The sequence below is a fragment of the Emys orbicularis genome, chromosome 24 (assembly GCF_028017835.1).
Source record: "Emys orbicularis isolate rEmyOrb1 chromosome 24, rEmyOrb1.hap1, whole genome shotgun sequence".
NCBI lineage: Eukaryota > Metazoa > Chordata > Testudines > Emydidae > Emys > Emys orbicularis.
In genome coordinates, this window is record NC_088706.1 from 13951036 (window position 1) to 13970328 (window position 19293).

Genomic DNA, 19293 nt, shown 5'->3' on the forward strand with positions numbered 1-19293 from the left:
AATGCTAAACAGAGCAACCTTGACTACCTCGTGATTGACAGCTCCGCTGTGACACAGCAAGCTCCAGAGGGTTGTATGGGAACTTAGCACTATAAAAGACGGGTGTATCGCCATGGGACTTTGCGTTCGTTCTGCATCAACCTCGGAGCTTCGAACGCGTTCGACAGAGCCCAGCTTCCCCTCCCTTGTGTGCTGAGCAATACTAAGGACTGGTATGAGATCCAGCTGCAGAACCGTGTGTGTGTGGGGGGGGGGGGGGGCGTATTGCCTTATCCCCTTTAAAAAGATTCCCTGTGCTTCTTATAAGATAACAATGGCTCCTGAAGGGCTGAGTATAACCGCACTAGCGGACGCCCTTCCCCTCGGTGTCTTTCCTTTAGTTATGTTTTGAGGGAGCGCTGGGGAAGGCACTGGGGGGTTTCCCAGCCCTGGGAAATAGGGACAGAAGACCCAGCTATGGCATGTTTTGTGTTCAAACTGTTAGAGCAATAGTTAAAGACAGCTATCCGCTCAGGGCATTCCTCTGCTTATCACCCCAGTTAATTAACTCATGACATTCCTCTGCTTATCACCCCAGTTAATCCATACCCTCTGTTTATTATCCCAGTTGATCCCTGCATGTATGTAATCTCTCTTAGATACACGTACACAAAAATACCTAGGGGAAAGATGTTAAACAGACCCCTAGCATCTCCAAAAAGGAATTTAAGAAATGTATACTGTCGCACGTAAACATGTTTGTACACTAGTATATAAGAGGGCACTCTGAGCCAGTAAGGTGTGTCTCTTTCCTCTGGCACTGGCCACGATAGAGCGCCCGGTCAGCTGATCGAAAATAAAGACTTGGTGCCCGTATCCTTGTCTCCGTGCCTCCTTGGGGTAATTGAACAAGCTCCAGGGGGAAACGAGCCCGATTGGCTAACAAAACCCTGACGTTGGATCTCTGGTACCCCGACGGGAGGAGACTCTGGCCAGCACGGAGCCGGGGGCTGAGTCACCAGAAGAACCAGACCACCACAGGGCTTGAATGGCCCTCAAAGGCCGTCCCTGCAATGCTAGCCGGTGAGATGCTCTTCTGCCTAGAAGTCTGTTAGCTACAATAAGCTGTACATTCTTAACAGTGAGGATAATTAACCATTGGAGCCATTTACCAGGGGTCGGGGTGGCTGATTAGGGGGCAGTTCTCTTCCTTTTCCTCCCACAGCCCCGCTTACCCCTCCCATCTCTTCCCCTTCTGGACAAAGGGACGGTAGCTGGGCTGTGGTTGTTAAGGAGACCGGATGGTACTGGGGGCTCTCGACGTCGTCCAATCCAGACCGGCTGCCTTCCGGGAAGATGCGTTAGTCAGACACGTTATTGGGCTCCATTCAGGGGAAGAGGGCAACATTTAATGTCGGGGCTATGCCAGGGATCCGACTACATGACCTAATGGTCCCTTCTGGCCTGAGACGCTATGAAACTGGTCTGTGCATTAAAGCACCAGGAGCTGGGAGCCAGGACTCCTGGGTTCCATTCCCAGCTTTGCCACTGCGTGCCCGGGGGCACGTCCCTTTCCCTCGGTCTGCTGCGGTTTCCCCACCTGTGGAATGGGTCTAATGGTTCTGATTACCCAGGGTGTGCTGCGAGGTTCGGTTCACCCATGTTGGACAGGTGCTTTGAGATCATCAGTGGAAGGTGCTGGAGAAGGGCAATAAGTGTTCTGCTGATCCCCCAGTTGCAGGGGCAGCTCACCCCCTCAAAGTAATTACCTCAGGCTCTCAGTAAATGCAGGCAGGGGTTGCTGCATTGATCACTGTCTCGTTAGCTCCTGCCCATTCAGATCAATTGACTCAGGCTCTCTGCAGACTCAGGCAGTGTCACTGCATTGGTTACACTCGGGTCACCATGTGAGCTGTCCTTGGCATCCCTGAGGATTAGAAACTGACATATATATGAAAGTCCCAGGTCTGATGCGGGGCCCTATGCTTGGGCCTACAGCGCTTTCCCCTAAGAGCGCCCTGTGCAGAGCCTGTCACCCCAGCCCAGGAGCAGGGAGAGGGGTTTGCCCCGTGCTCCAAACTAGCAGCAGAGTTAGGAGCTGCCTCTTCCCTGCTCTCTGAAGGCAGGTCAGGCGTGCGACGGCCATGAATACGGCTCTGGGGCTGCTCACTCTGAGCCCCGGGTCTCTGATCGGGCAGGGCGTGGGAGGACAAATGACACCACAAACCTTTGGGGTTGGCAACATTTTATTAGAAAAATAGAAACCCTCAAGGGAGCAGCAAATACCCCAGCTGGGGCTTGACCCTGCTCAGGGCAACCGTCCTCTGGGATAATCTGAGTCCGAGAAACCCCAGGGGCTCTGGCTCTGGGTGAAGCGGCTCCATCCTCCCTGCAGCCTTCACCGGCTGGATCTTCTTCACTGTTTTCCATCGTCCTCCAGTGCTGGGCAGGAGCCAACGAGATCCTTCCGCCAGGGACCGGCTGGGCAGGAACCCGCCCCCCTGCACGACCCGGGGAAGGGCCGAGGTCATAGCAAGCTAGTGGCTTAGACCAGTTCTCCTGAGGGCGACTTGGAGGGGAGCGAGCCGGCTGTGCTGTGCACCGTGTTCCCGTGGGGATTCTCCACTTTCCACTGCCAGCTCAGCCCTGAAACACAAATCCCGCGGGATCGAAAGGGCATTGGGGACGGATGATGGAAATAAACGGAGAGAGAGAGAGACAGTCCTGTGTCCCCATCCCCTGACCTACTGCGCTGAGCTAAAGAACAGCAGCGGGAGAGAGAAAGGAGATGTAGGCGAGGGAGGACTGGAGAGGAAGCATGGCCTTAGGGTTACATGCTGGTGCTCAGGAGAGCTGAGTTCAAGTCTTGACTCTGCCATGTGCTCCTGGGGCGACTCACTAATCGCCTCGTGCCTCAGTTTCCCATCGATAATGATCTTTCTTTTTTTCCTGTGCTGCTATTTGGTCTGCGAGCTGTGTCTCTGGCCTGGCACAGGTGGGCCCTGACTTCAGCTGGGCCCTGGCAGTGCTGCCATGCGCTGGGAGGAGACTTGGAATGAGATGGACGGTTCAGTGAAGCCAGGCTAGGCAGCAGGACCTGCACAGGAGACGGCTCTCTCGCCTGCGGGGGGGAGAGCATGTGGCGTGGTCAGAGATGAGCAGGCACAAAGCGGTGGCTCGTTGGAGCTGTCTTTGGTGGAGGTGACAGGACGAGACCCCTCTGCCCAAGAGCCTGGGGATCAGACAGCAGGAGGGGTCTCTGGACAAGTCTGTATCCAGGCTCCTCGATACCTGAACAAAGCTGCTCCTCTTAAAGGAGAAGGGTGCCAAGGAGGGACAGAGCCAGACAGAGAGACACACTGTGACCCCCGAGGCTGTCCCCGCTGGAGCGCTGATTCCTCTGGCTTTGGAGCTCCAAGTTCAGCCAATGGATGTTCGCTTTAAGCTGATCTCTGGGGGAACAAGCGAAAGGGAAATGCACATTAACTCAGAGCTCTGGGGGGAGGGCCCCAGCCCCACCCCAGCCCCACGGGGTCGGGACTGGTGGGTGGGTCTTACCTTTGCCTCTGGAATTCTTCCTGGGAATCCTGCAGCTGACGCTGGGAATCCTGCAGCTGCTGGGACTGGCTGGAGAGCTGCTCTCTGAGCCTGCCATTTTCATCTGGAAAAAGAGATGAAGGGAAAGCAGCCAGGTGTCAGTGTGTTACCCAGCCTGCTTTTCACCCCCAACGTTCCCCATTCCCTAGCACCATGCACGCCTTTCCTTCTGTCTGCACCCCTAGATCCCACCCAGACTGTCTCCATCCCCCTCTGACACAAGGGATCTCTGCCAAGCCATCCGGCCCCCATGGAATTAACAGCATCTCACCTTGTAACTCTTGTTCCTTGGCCTCCCACTCAGAGTCTCTGGCTTCCAGCTGTGTGATTTTGTTGCTCAGGGCAGTGATGTTGTTCTGCAGGTTATGCTGAGCCGGAAGAGGAGGGAGAGAGAGGAAAAGGAATCATTATCGCTGACTATGCAAGCCACACAGAAAGCCCTTACCCACGTGTGAAACTGACCGGTTCTGGCCACTGTGTCCTTTAAGATTTAAGAACTCATCCCCTCACATGTCGTTTTCCTGCTTTTTCAACTCCCAACTGTTTTCTCAACTTCGAACGAACTAGTCATTGAACTGAACTAGGGGCATAAACTGAACAGAAGAAAATATTTTCTCTGCACGTCCAGAAATGACTCCTAATGTCAACAGCTGGTTCAGCATTTCAACCATCTCTGGCTGCAGGTGCTTAGCCAGCAACTTCCACCAGTTCAGTGGGTGGCTTTCTTTACAACCTGGCAGAAAACATACCCTGTTTGACTTTGTTTTATTTAATGTCAAGGAATTTAACAGATTATAGTACGTTTAGGTCTCAAAACAGGATTTTAAATAGAATTATTTTTAAAAAGAAAACAGTGTTCAATTTACAGTCTAAAAAGATTGGATTTTTTAAATATATATTTTTTAAATCACCCATTTTTAGCCCCCGGCAGCTCCTTGAAAGTGCCCGGGGTGGCTGAGCGGAGTCAATGGAGATGGATTCCTGGCCCAGAGATGGGGTGTCACAGCACCTGCAGCCGCACAACACCCACCGGGGCACTGGCTCCATCTGGATTCCAAGGGACTGGAGCCGCCTACGGAGTCCCCAACCCCACGTCCACACAGATACGGAGAATTCAATGAACTGATATTGGTCTCAAAAGGCCACACAGGCCGCTGGATGCCCCCAAGGTCCATGCAAGGCGGGGCTCAAATTCCCCAGCGGGGAGCAAGTGACGTGAGCTGCTAGACTGGAGCCCCTGGCCCCAGCCCACCCCACAGAGCAACAGGACAAATTCCTTGATTAGGAAACAGTCATGAATGGACCAATGGGGGGTGATGCACGCCACTGTGTGGGGAGCCCAGGGCAGGATCGGCTGTCAGGGGGGCAGAGCACTGGTGTCAGAGCCTGTGAAAGAAACTTCGTGTACTGCGCCTGGGGGGAGGCGGGGGTATGGATTAGACAAGCACATTCACTCCCCCAACAGCAGCCTGGAAAGGTCCCTAGGCTGTGAACTTCCCAGGGCAGGGCCTGGCACCTTTGTACAGCACCCAGCACTGCGCCACCCTGATCCTCGACTGGGGCTCCTGGGGGCTACCGTATACCAACAGCATCCAAAGCACCCACCGTCAGGCTCCTGCAGGAGTCCCAGCGCCCGCGCGTCTCCCAGAGGGTCTGATTGGTGCCAGCCAGCTCCATCTGCAGCGCCGTGACCTCTGCTCTCACCCTGTCCCGCTGCTTTTCCAGGGCCCTCTTCTCCTCCTCCAGGTTGGCGAGTTTCTCATCCAGATCTGAGGTCTTCAGCTGCCCCTGGCACTCGACCACACAGCAGGTGAGAGCGATTAATATGGCAGCTAATATGAAGACGGAGGCACCTACCAGGCAGACGCAGAGTTTCTTCCGCTTGTTGCCCATGCGTTCGCTCCCTAGACAGCCGGGCCTGGGCATGACCCCCACCAGCTCTCTCTCCAGAGACTCAGATGGGAGGAGGTAGAGCGACAAATGTTCCCCGCAGTTTGTTCCTCTCCTGCCGCTGTGTCTCTGGATGCAGCTGCTGCCCAAGTGCCAACCCCATCCAGCTGCTCCCTGCAAAAGAGTTTCTCTGGCCCCCTAGTGTTCAGCGCTGTGCTCCTCCTCAGCCGGGAGGTACAGCTCCAGATTCCCCATGCTGGGGAGGATGGACTCCCCCTGGAAGGGGCTTTCCAGAAAATCACATGTTTTCCTGTTAAAGGGAACTAGGGAGCGCTGAGGTCAGCGTTGTTTGGCTGAAGACCCAGTTCCCCGTCTGTTGTTCTGATGGCCTTGTAGCTGGTCAGGGCTGTTGGCTAGTGCTGTGATTAGCCCTGGGGGAGACCTGGGTTTGATTCCTGGTCCCACTTCTTCCCCCAGCTGCCAGCAGGTGGGCATGCTGCAGAAGCCGGCCATGGTGGCTAGCGCTCTGGGCTACCACACAGGGCAGCTGGCTCCGATTCCATCCCCAGACTCTGGGGCTGGGCTTTGTTCCCCCTGCACACTGTGAGGCCCCTGGGCTGCTCTATGACCCAGCTGGATCCTTCCCCTGTGTTGGCAGAGTCTGGGAGCCCTGCAGCCCACACAGCCTTGGGGCTTGGCACCGGGTTCCAGGCCCACTGTGCCATCCCCCTAGGCTGGTGGTGGAGTGGATACCCTTTGCCATGCTGTGGTCTGTGCCCCATTCTGTTAGGGGCAGGCAGCGGGGACAGAGAGAGGAGCTGTGTGGGTGAGATGCCCTGGGGTGCTGGGGGGGTCTGTGTGCTGAGCTCCCCTGGAGACAGGAGATGCAGCCAGACCAGGAGCGGCTGGGGTAGGTGGTGCAGCGCCCTGCTGGGAGCCATGCCAGGCCGAGGTGGCGCCGCACAGGCCCCTGGAACCAGCCCCCTGGGTCTTGGACTCCCAGGGCTGCTGGGGTGTCTTTTGAGCCATGTTTTATTCTATGCCCGTCCCCCTGCGTGATGATGACAATAATGGGGCATTATCAATTAATAACCCGCTGCCCCCTCAAGCTGGTCACCAGCTGGGATAAATTCAACCCCCACCCAGGGAGGGGGCAGGTGAGGATCATCCCCGCTTCACTTGGTGGGGGGAAACTGAGGCACAGAGAGGCTGTGACTAGCAGCCAGAGCCCACTGCAAACACGTTTCTTGCCCCAGGATGGGGCCGTGGTCCCCCTCCCCATCAGCCCCCAAACCCCCAATCCCGCCCAGTGGCTGCAGTGGCCCCCCCCTCAGCTTCCATCCGCTGGGGGTGGCCAGGGCTCATCGGTTTCGGTTTCCGCCCTGCTCGCCCCCCTCCCCCACGTTAGGTTTCGTTTCTCTGCAGAAGCTGCTTGCCAAGGAGCGGAGAGGAGAGAGCCCGAGCGATGGGGAGGGACTGGTGGACTTGGAGCACGGAGCTGGTTGGCTCTTTTGTTAGTTACAGCAAGTTTTCTTTCTTTCTTTCTTAACACCCCCCCCAAAAGAAGACTCCCCAATATTCCCAGGGTCCCCCACAGCCAAACACAATAACCTCAGGCCATTCCTCCCCCCCCCACCACCCCCCGCTGAGCCAGTCCCCTCTGCTCCAGCCTGCTCTGATCCACGGGCGGGGGCTGGGCTCCAGCTCGGGGGAGCGGGTGAGGAAGAAACGCTGGGTCCAGACCTGCTCGAACCGCCCCTGGTTCTGGAGCGCCGGGCCTGTGGCTGCTAGGTGGCAGAGAACCCCACAGGCCAACCCGCCTGCTGGCCTGGCAGGAGCTGGGGGCGGCCGGGGGTGTTTGCTAGACAATGGACTTTGCATTGATGATGATTATCATGTACAGCCCCTAGCGCAGCGGGGTCCTGGCCCATTGCTGGGGCTCTTCGGCTCGACCACTGGACAACTAATAACAGTACTGTCACAGGGTGTCTCCCCCTTTCAGGGGAGGGGGCTGATCCAGCCCCCTGTGACTGATTGTTCACCCCCTGGGAGGGGACAGGCATGGGAGCTGGACCTAAGACGGGGTTCATGGGAGCACCTGAGCCCTGTCAGACCTACTCTGCTGCACCTGGGGGAGGGGGGTGTCAGGCAGGGTGGAGATAGGAGGAGGAAGCTCAGGGGTGCTGGGGCAGAAGCTACACCAGGGCTTGCCTCTTGCTCCGGGCAACTGGCTGGGGCTGCAGGAGGCCAGGCAGCCCCTGCAGCGGTGTCAGGAGAGACAGACTGGCCCTGGCTGCAGGAGGGGTGGGTCTCTGGCCTGGGTCTGAGAGGAGCAGGGGCGAGTTAAATCTTCAACCTACTGGGGTCAGTGCTGGCAGAGCCGGCTGTGGTACGGTTTGTGTTCAAACCTGGACAGCGGAATCCGGTGCCCCGGAAGGGGTGAGACTGTGGCCAGGACGTGGCGTGGGCCCAAGTGACTAGAAGAATCAGACCAGCCCTGCGTTGAAGGAGGTCACTGAGGGGAAGGTCTGGCCACGCTGTGCCTGGGGAGTCTCTCTCTGCAAGTACCCACAGGCCTGTTGTATTAATGTAAATGGAATAAAGGGTCCCCAAAAGTCCAAGTTGTTCCCCTGAGCCTGTCACTGTCCAGCATGAAACAGCGTTAAGGTGCAGGCTTTGCTCAACAGTGTCCCTAGCCCGCTTAGTACCCTGGCAAACACACTGAGAAACTCATGCTGAGGCTCAGAGGTTAATTGGTTAGTAGAATACAGGAGAGAAAAGGAGCTAAAAGGAGTTATAAAGCACAGCAAAACTGACTGATATGAAACGAACCTATCGAAGTCCCTTCAAGAAAACAGGCTATCGGTTAGAATCCTTTATTTTGCTGGACAACTTTTCCTGGGGGGAAGGGATGGGTCACTTCTGTGGCTCAGCTTAGCGAAGTGAGGAATAGTCCATTTCCTGCCTTTGACGGGCGGACCGGGGAGAAGAGACAGGACCGTAAAGACGGGGAAATGCAGCTTTTGTTGATGTTCTCCGGACGCCGGGCGACGGGTCAGTCACGGGTGTTTGCTCTAGGCTGGCCAGCCAGCCTCAATAGCAGCTGTCCTGGGCTCAAGCGTTTCTCCTGGTCTGGGATGCCATCGGGCGGGTCTGGCCCTGCTCCTCTAACCGTCTCACTGGCGGGCAGAGCTGGCTGGGTCGTCTCGTCTCAGTGCGCTGATGCCCTGTGGCATGGCTGACCTGAGGATCAGATGAAAAGCCGCGAAAGAGAACGGGAGAGAAGTAAAATCGTGGGGCCGAAAGGAGCCCCCAAGGGAAGGGGAGGCAGAGCGGAATCTCACCTGTCTCCGGCTGAAGTCTCCACTGGCACGGCAGTGATGGCCAGGCGTCCCCGCTGCTGGGCCGAAGTCGGGGCGTCACGATGGGGTGCTAACGGTTGCGATCCACGGGCGAAGGGCAGCGTCCCGGGAGCAGAGGCCAGACGGCCTCCCACCCGTCCGGGAACTCTCAGTTGGGCCACCTGTTCCTGCCCCCAGCGTCTCTTTGGAAGGGCCCCTGAAAGAGGGGTGGGGGGCAGATTAGTCCGTCCTGTCTTTGTTTTATTCACCAGTTAGGGCTAACTTCTGCCGTGCCAAGCTCGGTTCATTGACTTCCGGTCCCACGCGTCTCCTCGTCACCAGGCATGATCCTAACGCGGCCCTTGAGCTCCAGCAGGAGGCCTCGTTGCTTAGGCTAATGTGTTTCACTTTTGGCCTTTCCCCATCAGCGCTGGTTGTTCTACTCGCTCCTTTCCCGTCCCACAGCTGAACTCGCTTAGGGTCAATCTGTAGGGCCAGCGAGCCCGATAGGCCCGAAGCCAGATCAGTGCCCCTGTTGGGCAGGGTGCGGCACAGCCCCAGGGCCAGACGATCCCTGTCCCAAGGAGTCTGTAGTGTAAACAAACAAGGTGGCTTCTCCCTTGGTTGAAACTCCGGGTCCCCGCTCCACCGGGCAGATCAGCTGAGTCACGGTGGGACGTGTTCTGGTGTGGTGCAGCCAGCGACTATGGCTGGAGAGACCATCCCCATGGTTCATCCTGCTCTCTGCCACTGCCCCTTCCTCCCACCACCCCACTTGCCCCTCGCTGCTCCCTCCCGTCTCTGCCCCTTCTGGACAAAGGGTCCGTAGCTGGGGGGCAGCCGTTAAGGAGACCGGACGGTACCGGGGGCAGAGGTGGGTTTTCCATCTCTCGACGTCGTCCAATCCAGACCGGCTGTCTTCCGGGAAGCTGCGTTAGTCAGACACGGTATTGGGCTCCATACAGGGGAAGAGGGTGACATTTAATGTCAGGGGCTATGCAGGAAATTGGACAAGATGAGCTAATGGTCCCTTCTGCCCTGAAACTCTATGAAACTGTGGTCTGTGCGTTAAAATCCCAGGAGCTGGGAGCCAGGACTCCTGGGTTCCATTGCCAGCTTTGCCACTGCGTGCCAGGGGCACGTCCCTTTCCCTCTGTCTGCTGCAGTTCTCTCTCCCCCCCCCACCCCCGGTAGAATGGGGCTAATGGTTCTGATTACCCAGGGAGTGCTGCATGGTTCGGCTCACCCATGTTGGACAGGTGCTTTGAGATCCTCATCAGGAGGGCGCTGGAGAAGGGCAGCGATTGTTGAAGGGGCACAGATCCCAGCAGGTCTGGGGACAGCCCCGGGTAGGTGCCGGGAATTGAAACCCCAGGGCCCTTCTCTCGTCCCTCAGCAGCATCTGTTTCCTGTGAGAGGAGAGCACAGCTGCAGGTGGGCTCGGTTCTGCAAAACGAAACCCCAGGGCTGGGTCGGGTCTAACACCAGGCACCTTCAGGCTTTGGGGCAGGGGGGTGGGTGCCTGGGTTGGCTCCATCCCCACCCCCCAGCCAGAGGGCTTTGAAGGCAGGGAAAAGTTAGTGAAGACTTGTGCGTCTGAGCCGTGCAGTGTTGCATGAGGCCACCAGAGGTCCGTGCAGGCCAGCGAGCGGAGTGGAGGGAGCAGGGCAGAGCTCGCAGACGGGTGCAGAGTGGATGCTCCCCCAGGTGTTTCTTACAGCGCTGGGTCACGGTGTCCCAGGAAGAGCTGGATGCAGCTGCCCAGCAGGGGGTGCACGAGGAGGGAGGCTCAGTGTTAATATTTGTGGCAACACCAGACCCTGTCCATGCTCCCTCCACCCCGGCTCTGCCTTGCCTGCAACACGCTGCTGTTCTGGGACCCCCGCCACAGCTCTGCCGATGCCCCTCACTCCTGACCCGCAGCCCCCTGCTCTCCCGGGTCTGGGCTCCCTCCCTCCAGGTCTGCTGATGCATCTGGATCCTGGTTCGTGCAGCCCGGAGATGTTCAAGAAGCAGGCGTAGCTGTACTGGCTCATCGGTGTGATGAATTGGGCCCGTTGTCTCTGACGGTCCCATTGGCTTCGCAGCGAGGCGTGGTGCCTGGCTGGGCGAGATGCTGGTCTCTGTGGGGCCCTGTCCCACCGCCCCTGACCCATATCATACAATAACCCCCGAAATCCTGCAGGAGGAGTCACCAGGCCCTGCCTGAGACTGTCCCGGGCCATTTGCAGATGGAGCCTGCAGTGCTGGGAGGTGAGGAGGCCGGGAGTCCCCAGGGAGCTGCCTGTGCTAGCGAGCACAGGATTCCCCTCCTCAGTCAATGTCCGGCTGCAATGGGCACAGGGGAAGCCCAGATGCACCCTGGCCCTGCTGCTCCCCACTCTGCCTGGGCAGGAGGCAGTGCACAGGGGGAGGGATAGCTCCGTGGTTTGAGCATTGGCTTGCTAAATCTAGGGTTGTGAGGTCAATCCTTGAAGGGGCTACTTAGGGGTCTGGGGCAAAATCAGAACTCAGTCTGGCTAGTGAAGGCAGGGGGCTGGACTTAATGACCCCTTGGGGGTCCCTTCCAGTTTTAGCACTGGAATGGGTTACCTAGGGAGGTGGTGGAATCTCCTTCCTTAGAGGTTTTTAAGGTCAGGCTTGACAAAGCCCTGGCTGTGATGATTTGGTTGGGAATTGGCCCTGCTTTGAGCAGGGGGTTGGACTAGATGACCTCCTGAGGTCCCTTCCAACCCTGATATTCTATGATTCTATGACACCTCCCCAGTGAAAGACACCAGCTGAGTCCCCTGGTCTCCCCAGCCCCGTTGCCGTGTGACCCCTGCAAACACCAGCACATCAGTGACACACACGTAGACTCACACACACAGACACACACGCACACCCCTCAGACACACCGGCACAGACGTGCACACCCACCCACACAATTGCATCAGCCCCCTGCAATCTGAACAGGGGTGTTATTCTCCTCCTGGTTATTTTGGTGGTAACTGGACACCAGGCTGGGCTGGGCCGGGCCGGTCTGCCAGCCAGCCTGTGTTTGCTTTGGCAGCCCGAGCGGCTCCTGAAAAATCCGCCCGCCCAGCGGCTGCTGCATTTCGACAACGTGCCATGGTGGGAAAACAACGCGAGGCGAATGTGCAGCTGTCCCTGACTCCAGTGAGGAAGTGCACGTGGCCCCGGGGGAGACTCCCGGCTTTCCCCTCGGAGGCCTATGGAGTGAGGTCCCCACCGTGGCCCCGTCCTATGGGATGAATGGGGTTTTCCATCCCTCTGGTAACTCTAGGCTGATAGCTGCTTTGTAACATGCCTTATTCTCCACGATGCACCAGCGTGGCGCTAGGGGGCGCTGTGCTGGGGCAGGGAGCTCAGTAGGGGGCGCTCTCCCCTTGCACTCCGGTTGACCCCAGTACTCCAGGGTGGGGTGCTGTGTTGCAGGGGGTCGGGGTAGCGCTCAGCAGGGGGCGCTCTAAACAGATGGAAACGACCTGGTTATTAGAAACCTGAGCCGAATGGGAACTCACTCGCTCCAGCGCCCGTCCCCAGTTCCATGGGCAGCCGTCCCACTAGCCGGCTCGCCCCCTCTCCCTTCATGGTCCTTGTCCCCACACTGTCCCAGGAGGGGGCGAGGAGGCCGCCCCAGGGCGTTAGTTTTCTTCATTGATGTATTAACCCTTCCCTTGCCATGTGTTTTTTCCACCATCAATGTTCGTAACGGTGAACAAAATCTCAGGGTGCTGCTTTCAAAAGTTTACCACTGAACATTGACTTCACACAGCTTTGAAACTTGATTATGCAGAAGAAAAATGCTGCTTCGACCCATCTTAACTTATATGAAACAAACAGAGAATCAGTTTCCTTCCCTTGCCCAATCTTTTTTTTTAAAACTTTCCCTTTAGTTTTGTAGTAGTTGATGTTTAACACAGCGCCGAGCTGTACAGCATTTGCCTGGTTTTTGTCTCTGCTGCCTGATTGCGCATGTCCGGTTCCAAATGGTCAGTTCGTAACTCTGGGCTTTGTATCTCGAAAGATTGGGAGGGGCTCCGGGAATGGGGGTCAGAGAGTACCCGAGACAGACATCTGCCAAAAGAGGGATGACCCGCCCTGCCTCTTGTTTTATTATCGTTTGTAGCATGGTAGTGACCAGACGCGCCCTGATTGTGAGCTCTCCAGGGCAGGGCCTTGTGCCGCGCTCTGCACGACGGGGGCCTGCTCTCGGCCGGGGGGGGGGGGGGGGGAGTCTGTGCAGCACCTGGCACAGTATGGCTCTGATTTCAGTTGGGACCGCGAGGCACTACCATAATACAGATAATAACCACGGCCCAGCCGCCAGCCCTCCCTGACTTTATCTGATAACAAATATTGAGCGACGTGAGGTCACATTTCCAAAAGCCCTTAAGGGCCTGAGGAGCCTAAAATCCCATTTTCAAAAGTGTCCTAGGTCCGAAGGGCCAGATTGTCAAAGGGATTTAGGCTCCTAAAGATGCCCAGAGGCACCTAGTGGGATCTGCAAAAGCACCCAAATCCCCTTTCCAAATCTGGCCCCTAGGAGCACAAATCACGGGGAGAGTCAATGGAACTCGGGTACCATGGCAAAGGTGACCCTCTGCTCCTCGGTGGAAATGGCCAGCAGCCGGTGAGGCTTGTGCTCTGATCTCCCATGGCAGCTGCTCACATGCTCACAGGGCTGCCCTCCAGGGAAAGGGGAGGTGCCACGGAAAGGCGTGCTGGTGATTTTGCCAGGGGCACTCGTCCCTCTGCATCAGTCTCCCATCGCTGTCCATGGGGCCAGGGCTTGGGAGGCCAGAGGGGCCTTGTGTACCAAGTCTCAGGCATCCAGATGTCCCAGCGATGGGCTGCCCAGAAACTTGCTGATACCGTAGGTGCTGGAACTAGGAGTGCTGGGGGGGTTGCCGCAGCCCTTGACTTGAAGTGGATTCCATCATATACAGGATTACAGACAACCTCCATTCCCGAGGTGTTCGCCACTCTGAGGTTCTACTGTAGAGTATTTATCCTCTCAGCACCCCCGTGAGGCAGGGAAGGATGTTATCCCCATGGGGAACTGAGGCACAGAGTGGCTAAGTGGCTTGGCCAAGGCTCCCAGAGAGTCTGTGGCAGGACAGGGAATTGATAAGGTGTCCCTGGCCAGCACCTCATAAATCTTATTAAGATCCCACTACAAGCCATCCACTGAGAGAAACCCCTTTTTTGCAAAATGGCCTGTTTCATATAGTCACCCTCCGTCTTTCAGAAGGGAATTTTTAAAGGGGGCTGTTGGTTGGCAGGGGCGAAAGGGGGTTTTACCGTGAGGAATGCGCTTTGAATCCTTCACGCGCCCACGGGGCTGCCAGAAACCATGTCACTTCGAAGGGTAAAAAATCCAACTCTGTCTGAGGTCCAGCGAACCCAGTTGTAAAACAAACGGCTTTTTCTTTAATTGGCTATAAATAGCCAACATTCCTGTCCTGTGCTGACGAGTGGTGCAGTCCGGAATTTCACTTAATGTTTGGTTCCGTTGTGGTGAAATTTAAACCCCCCCTTTTTTTCTGGTACGTGTGCTAAAGTCCTCTTTTTCTCTTCTTTAAAAAAAAAAAAGAAAAAAACATTTTCCTGCAGACAGTTTTTAATGCACAATGGAGCGGGTGGGGTGGGGGAACCCAACCAAAGTCAATAATAATTGTTCCATCCTCCAAAATATTTCAAAATATTGTGGTTAGATGGGGTGGAGCGCTCTAATTTCTGAGTCAAATATATACATTTTTTGAAATGATGGGGGACTGGCCAGCATGGTGGGGATCAGGAATGAGAGAGAAAGTCGCCTCACCACTAGGTGGCGGTGGTTACATCTGGTAGGGGATTAAAATGATCAGGTCTGAGAGTTTTGTCTACATGCAGAGTTGAATCAGGGGTTTTAAACCACTTTAGCTAAACTGCTGCTGAAGGCTGTTTGGATGATCTTATTTCACTTTAAACCAGGCTCATTTCAGTTTAGTTTCAGTTTATTAGGAACTGAAATAAGCTGCTTTCAAACTGAAATGAGGGTGCCCGTACAGGGGGTTTAAACCGATTTAACAAAAATAACTGGAGTAAGTTTGTGCGAATGCAAAGCTTGAATCTGCTCCCTGCAATACATATACATGCATCTGATGAAGTGGGTTTTAGCCCACGAAGGCTTATGCTCAAATAAATTTGTTAGTCTGTAAGGTGCCACAAGTACTCCTATTCTTTTTGCTGATACAGACAAACACGGCAACCCCTCTGAAACTAATTCAATGGGTTTGATTTGCTATCACCTCATGCAGTCATTTAAACCAGCACAGAGTGAGTGTGAGACATGACTGCAAATCTCACGACATTTGTTGGGTTTCTTAAAGCCCCTGCTCCCAGCTTTTATTTTGTGATGCCAGGTCAGCAGCAGGGATCAACCCTGGGACCTGTGGATCTTAAAGCATAAACCCCTGCAGTCTGAGCTGAAATACCTACCTCTGCCCCCTAGGCTTGCCACAGGCACAGTACCCTCTCCCTGTGGCCCAGCCACCATGGCTGTGGACAGAGTGCATGGGCCTGGCTTTCACTTTAACAAAGCAAAGTAAGTTTCTAGCCCCGGTGGTTGCAGAGAGAAGCTTGCAGGCGTGAGTGCACCCCCAGGGAGTCAGAAAGAAGGCAGCCAGTCAAAGGAGCCCCACCTTGATGATAATTTTTTAAAAATCTCATGACGTTTGAACACTTGCGGTTGCAATCATGGTCCCATTCTGTTCTGCCAGGAGAGACTCTGCCCCGCTGTTGCTATGACAATAGTAACCGTAGAACCAGCTGCCCAGGAGAGCTGCAAGATTTGACAACCAGCTATCGGGGGCAATGGGAACCAGCCAATCAAACAGGGTCGGATGAACCATGAGCTCCCTGCCAGCCCTGCTAGCTCTGATTCTTCAGTCAAAATGCAGAGCTCATCCTTGGGTGCTATGGAACAGTCCCTTGATCTCAGCCCAAGTTACTGTGCAATCAAATAGGATTGGTAGGGACAGGAGCCGTAATCAGCATTCAGAGCCCAGCTTCTCTAACTGCTCTGCGGCTCTGCCATCTTACAACAAGCAGTGCACAAAGGCATAATTAACTTGTGGAACTCACTGCTGCAGGATGCTTTAAAGGCGAAGCTCAGCAAAGGATGAGGCTGAGAGTAACAGTAATCTCTGCAGGGCCACAGACCACCGTGACTAGTACGAAGACTCCCAGTCTTCAAGGTTCAGGTACTTGCAGGGTCAGGAAGAAATGTCTCTCTGGTCTCTTGCTGTGCAGTGTTCTGGGGGAAGGAAGGATGTTTGTGCATATATAGTGATGGGTTCTAAGTGAGCTGTTACTAAGAGATCTTGGGGTCGCTCTGGATAGTTCTCTGCACAGCAGTGGTCCAAAAAGCTATTAGAAAAGGGATGGAAAATAAGACAAAAAGTATCATAATGCCACTGTATAAATCCCTGGGGTGCCTACCCTTTGTCCAGTGCTGGTCGCTTCATCTCAAAAAGGACATAGTGGAACCTATTGGGCCGGTGATAACCTGGGCCAGTTACGCTCCATTTCCTGATCCGCACGGCACCGCACCCAGGGTCTCTCCTTTAGCAAGCGCGGCTGGCAGGGAGGGCTGGAGTTTTCAAACCCAGGGCGGGGGGTAGGGGCTACAGTCAGCTCCCAGATCCACATTTAGGCACCTAAAGAAGTGGGCTCATTTTCAGCAGGGCTGAGCAACCAGCTGCTCCCACCGAAGTCCCTGGCAGCGCAGCCCCTTTGGAAACCAAGCCGCTGATTTACTTGCCCCTGTATGGACTTAGGAGCCCAGACCAAGATTTTCAAATGAAACTAATGCAGGGGGATTTTCAGAGGGGGGGGGGTGCTGGGCACTTCCTGGAAATTGGGCCCCTTTCGGGTGTCTCGATTTGGGCATCTCCCCATTGAGGCCCCCAAAATCACTGGTCTCCTTTGAAAATCTGGGTCCCAATTTTTTTTAAATCTTAGCCTGAGTCTCTGAGCTGCCCTCCAAGCATCTCGGGGTGCAATTATTTCCGGCTACCCTGAGACACGCTGGGGCTCAAAGCTGGGTCTGTTTGATTCCTGGGGTCATTGGTTCCTGCATACGAGTTGGGGTTTTTAGGCTGGAAAATGGATTTCTTCTTATTTTATGAAAAACGAAAATCTCTAAAGAAGGCAGGTTCAGGCCGAAGTGCCCCCCAAACCACCCGGCGCTGGGAAGGATACGTTGGGCACAGACTTTTGTGTGGGCACTCGGGGGCCCTGGGGAGGGCTCTGGTTTGTGGGGCGACATTCCTAGAGCAGAGGCAATTCTGCTGTGGCTGTGCCCTTCCCAGCAGTGCGTCATCCCACCCCAGCCAGATGGAAAGTTGCTTCAGAAAGCGCTGTTAACCCTAATTAAATGGAGACAAAGCCCCGAGCCCCGCTGCATACATGGCTCCCTGCCCGCCCCACCGGTCGAACACTTTGTTTGGTTTGAATTCCAACGGGGATCCCACGTGAGCTGAATGAGACGATGGGGAAGGGGGTAATTAATTACCAGGGAGTGAGTAGTGTGTGTGTGTGTGTGTGTGTGTGTGTGTGTGTGTACAAACAGCATAGGGAGGGCCCAATCCTGCACCCCTGGAATCAATGGAGCCCCAGTGTAGACACAGCTCAGGCCTCTTTTGCTGTTATGCCGTTCAGGGAGGGGGCTTGACTATCCTGGCAAAAGAAGTCCGTTTACTGGTACAAGCTGTGTCTCCACTAGGGGGCTTTGCCGGCAACGCATTTGTCGTGTAGCTAGGCCTTAGGAGTCGGGGTTCAGAGTTGGGCTGGGAAAGTCAGTGGTGCACTGAGCAAGCTGTTTCCTAGGGTATCTCAGGGTTTGTGCTTCTATGAGCAGCGGTGATGTAGTTAACCATGCTGAGAGTCACAATGGCGTCATCATTAGGTTTCAGAATCAACACCCCGGCTGAGATGACTGATGTTAGCTTGCTTCTACCTCTCAGAGCAAGTGTTTCAGGCTGCCTGGCTGGAGACGTGCACTGACAGCCTGCGTCGGAAGGATTTCTTTGCAGCAACAAGAGTTTGAAACTATTTATTTACATAAAAGCTTCATTTCTGCTGGTATGGATCGGGCCTCCTTGGCATAGGTCACCACTGGTTCATTAGCCCCATGTATCAAAGCAGCCACTCATGAATCCAGGCTCCCATTTTCCCTCCTCTTAACCACTAGATCAACCTCCCCAGTAATAATAATTAATAATTAAGAACTGGTTGCATTATAATGCCCCAGCGGCTTCCTGCCTGCAGTTAGTAATGGCCTGTGGTCTGAATTTCAGCAAGACACCATGTTATCGTCTGGCATGAAACCTTTTCTAAAAGGCTTCTTAAAAATAGCCCTTTCAGTAAACTTTTTATTGTTGTTATGCAATAAAACGAAGTGTGGCTGTGAAACTGAATCCCACCCCCATCCTCCCGCAAAATAATATTTACCGAATGTCCAGTTTTTGAGTCAGATTTTCAACATCTGGAAAATGTAAAAAATCCTCTAGTCAAATGGATGGCTTGTCATCATAAGGGTGCTTTTTAATGTTATTATTATTTATTATCTAAATATGGGGGATGATTTAGGGTGGAGGGTTCCCAAAAATAAATTGGCAAATGGGAAGGGAGTTTTTTATAACCCGGCTCACGTAATAATATCCTTTGGGATGCTAAGATATTAAGACATAACTTGACTTGAATAAATCTGAAGAATACATCTGAAAAGCAACTGGGAGTGGAATGTTCACTGTAAGGTCTTTCACCTAGAATTAGTCTTGACATTTGGGTGAGTGAAACATTCAGGAAGAGTCTTTTGGTAAACAGAATGATGTTTCAATTAAAGTCCTTTACCAAAAAAAAAAAAAAAGTCATTATTTACCCTTGCTCCTGTGGTTGAGTCTAGTAGCTAAGAGCCAGATTTTGAAAAATCTTTAGGTGCCTAAATACCTTAAAAAATCTGGCCCTAACCTGCTTGTGTCTGAGTGTTCTCGGTGCTGTACAGACATGAAGTGAATGGATGGATGGCGCTCTGGACTGGGCTTCAGGAGATCTGGGTTTTATTCCTGCCATTGACCTGCTGGGTGGCCCCACTCTGTGCCTCAGTTTCCCCACCTGCACAAGGAGACCTAGGGATGGTAAGAGCTAGGTATTAGTATTGAATGGCTGCTCCAGAGAGTTTACAATCTCAGTGGGTTGAATCAAATCATTGATGATCATAGTCAGCAATTCCCTAGAGTGATAGTAATGGCTTGGGGAAAACCAGGCTCCCAGCTGGACTCTGGGTTGACTCGCTGATCGCCAGCCCCCTCCGCTTTCCACCTCTTCCAGCCCGACGAGGAGAGTCCATCATGCTCTCGCCTGGGCAGGGGCTGTGCTGGGACTGTCCCACCTTCCTTAACCAGGAAAGGTGCTGCCCCTGCCCCGCTCCTCCGAT

General features: G+C 54.6%; 1 protein-coding gene across 1 annotated transcript; it reads right to left on the minus strand.

The window, feature by feature from the left end:
• Positions 1-2214: 2214 nt before the first annotated feature.
• Positions 2215-5615, minus strand: LOC135894165 (paramyosin-like). The gene is made up of 4 exons (XM_065422216.1): positions 5182-5615; positions 3848-3944; positions 3538-3640; positions 2215-3431 (listed from the first exon to the last, which is right to left on the minus strand). Exons 1-4 carry the CDS (start codon positions 5500-5502, stop codon positions 3290-3292), a joined length of 663 nt encoding a protein of 220 aa, XP_065278288.1. The 5' UTR covers positions 5503-5615; the 3' UTR covers positions 2215-3289.
• Between the last annotated feature and the right edge of the window lie 13678 nt (positions 5616-19293).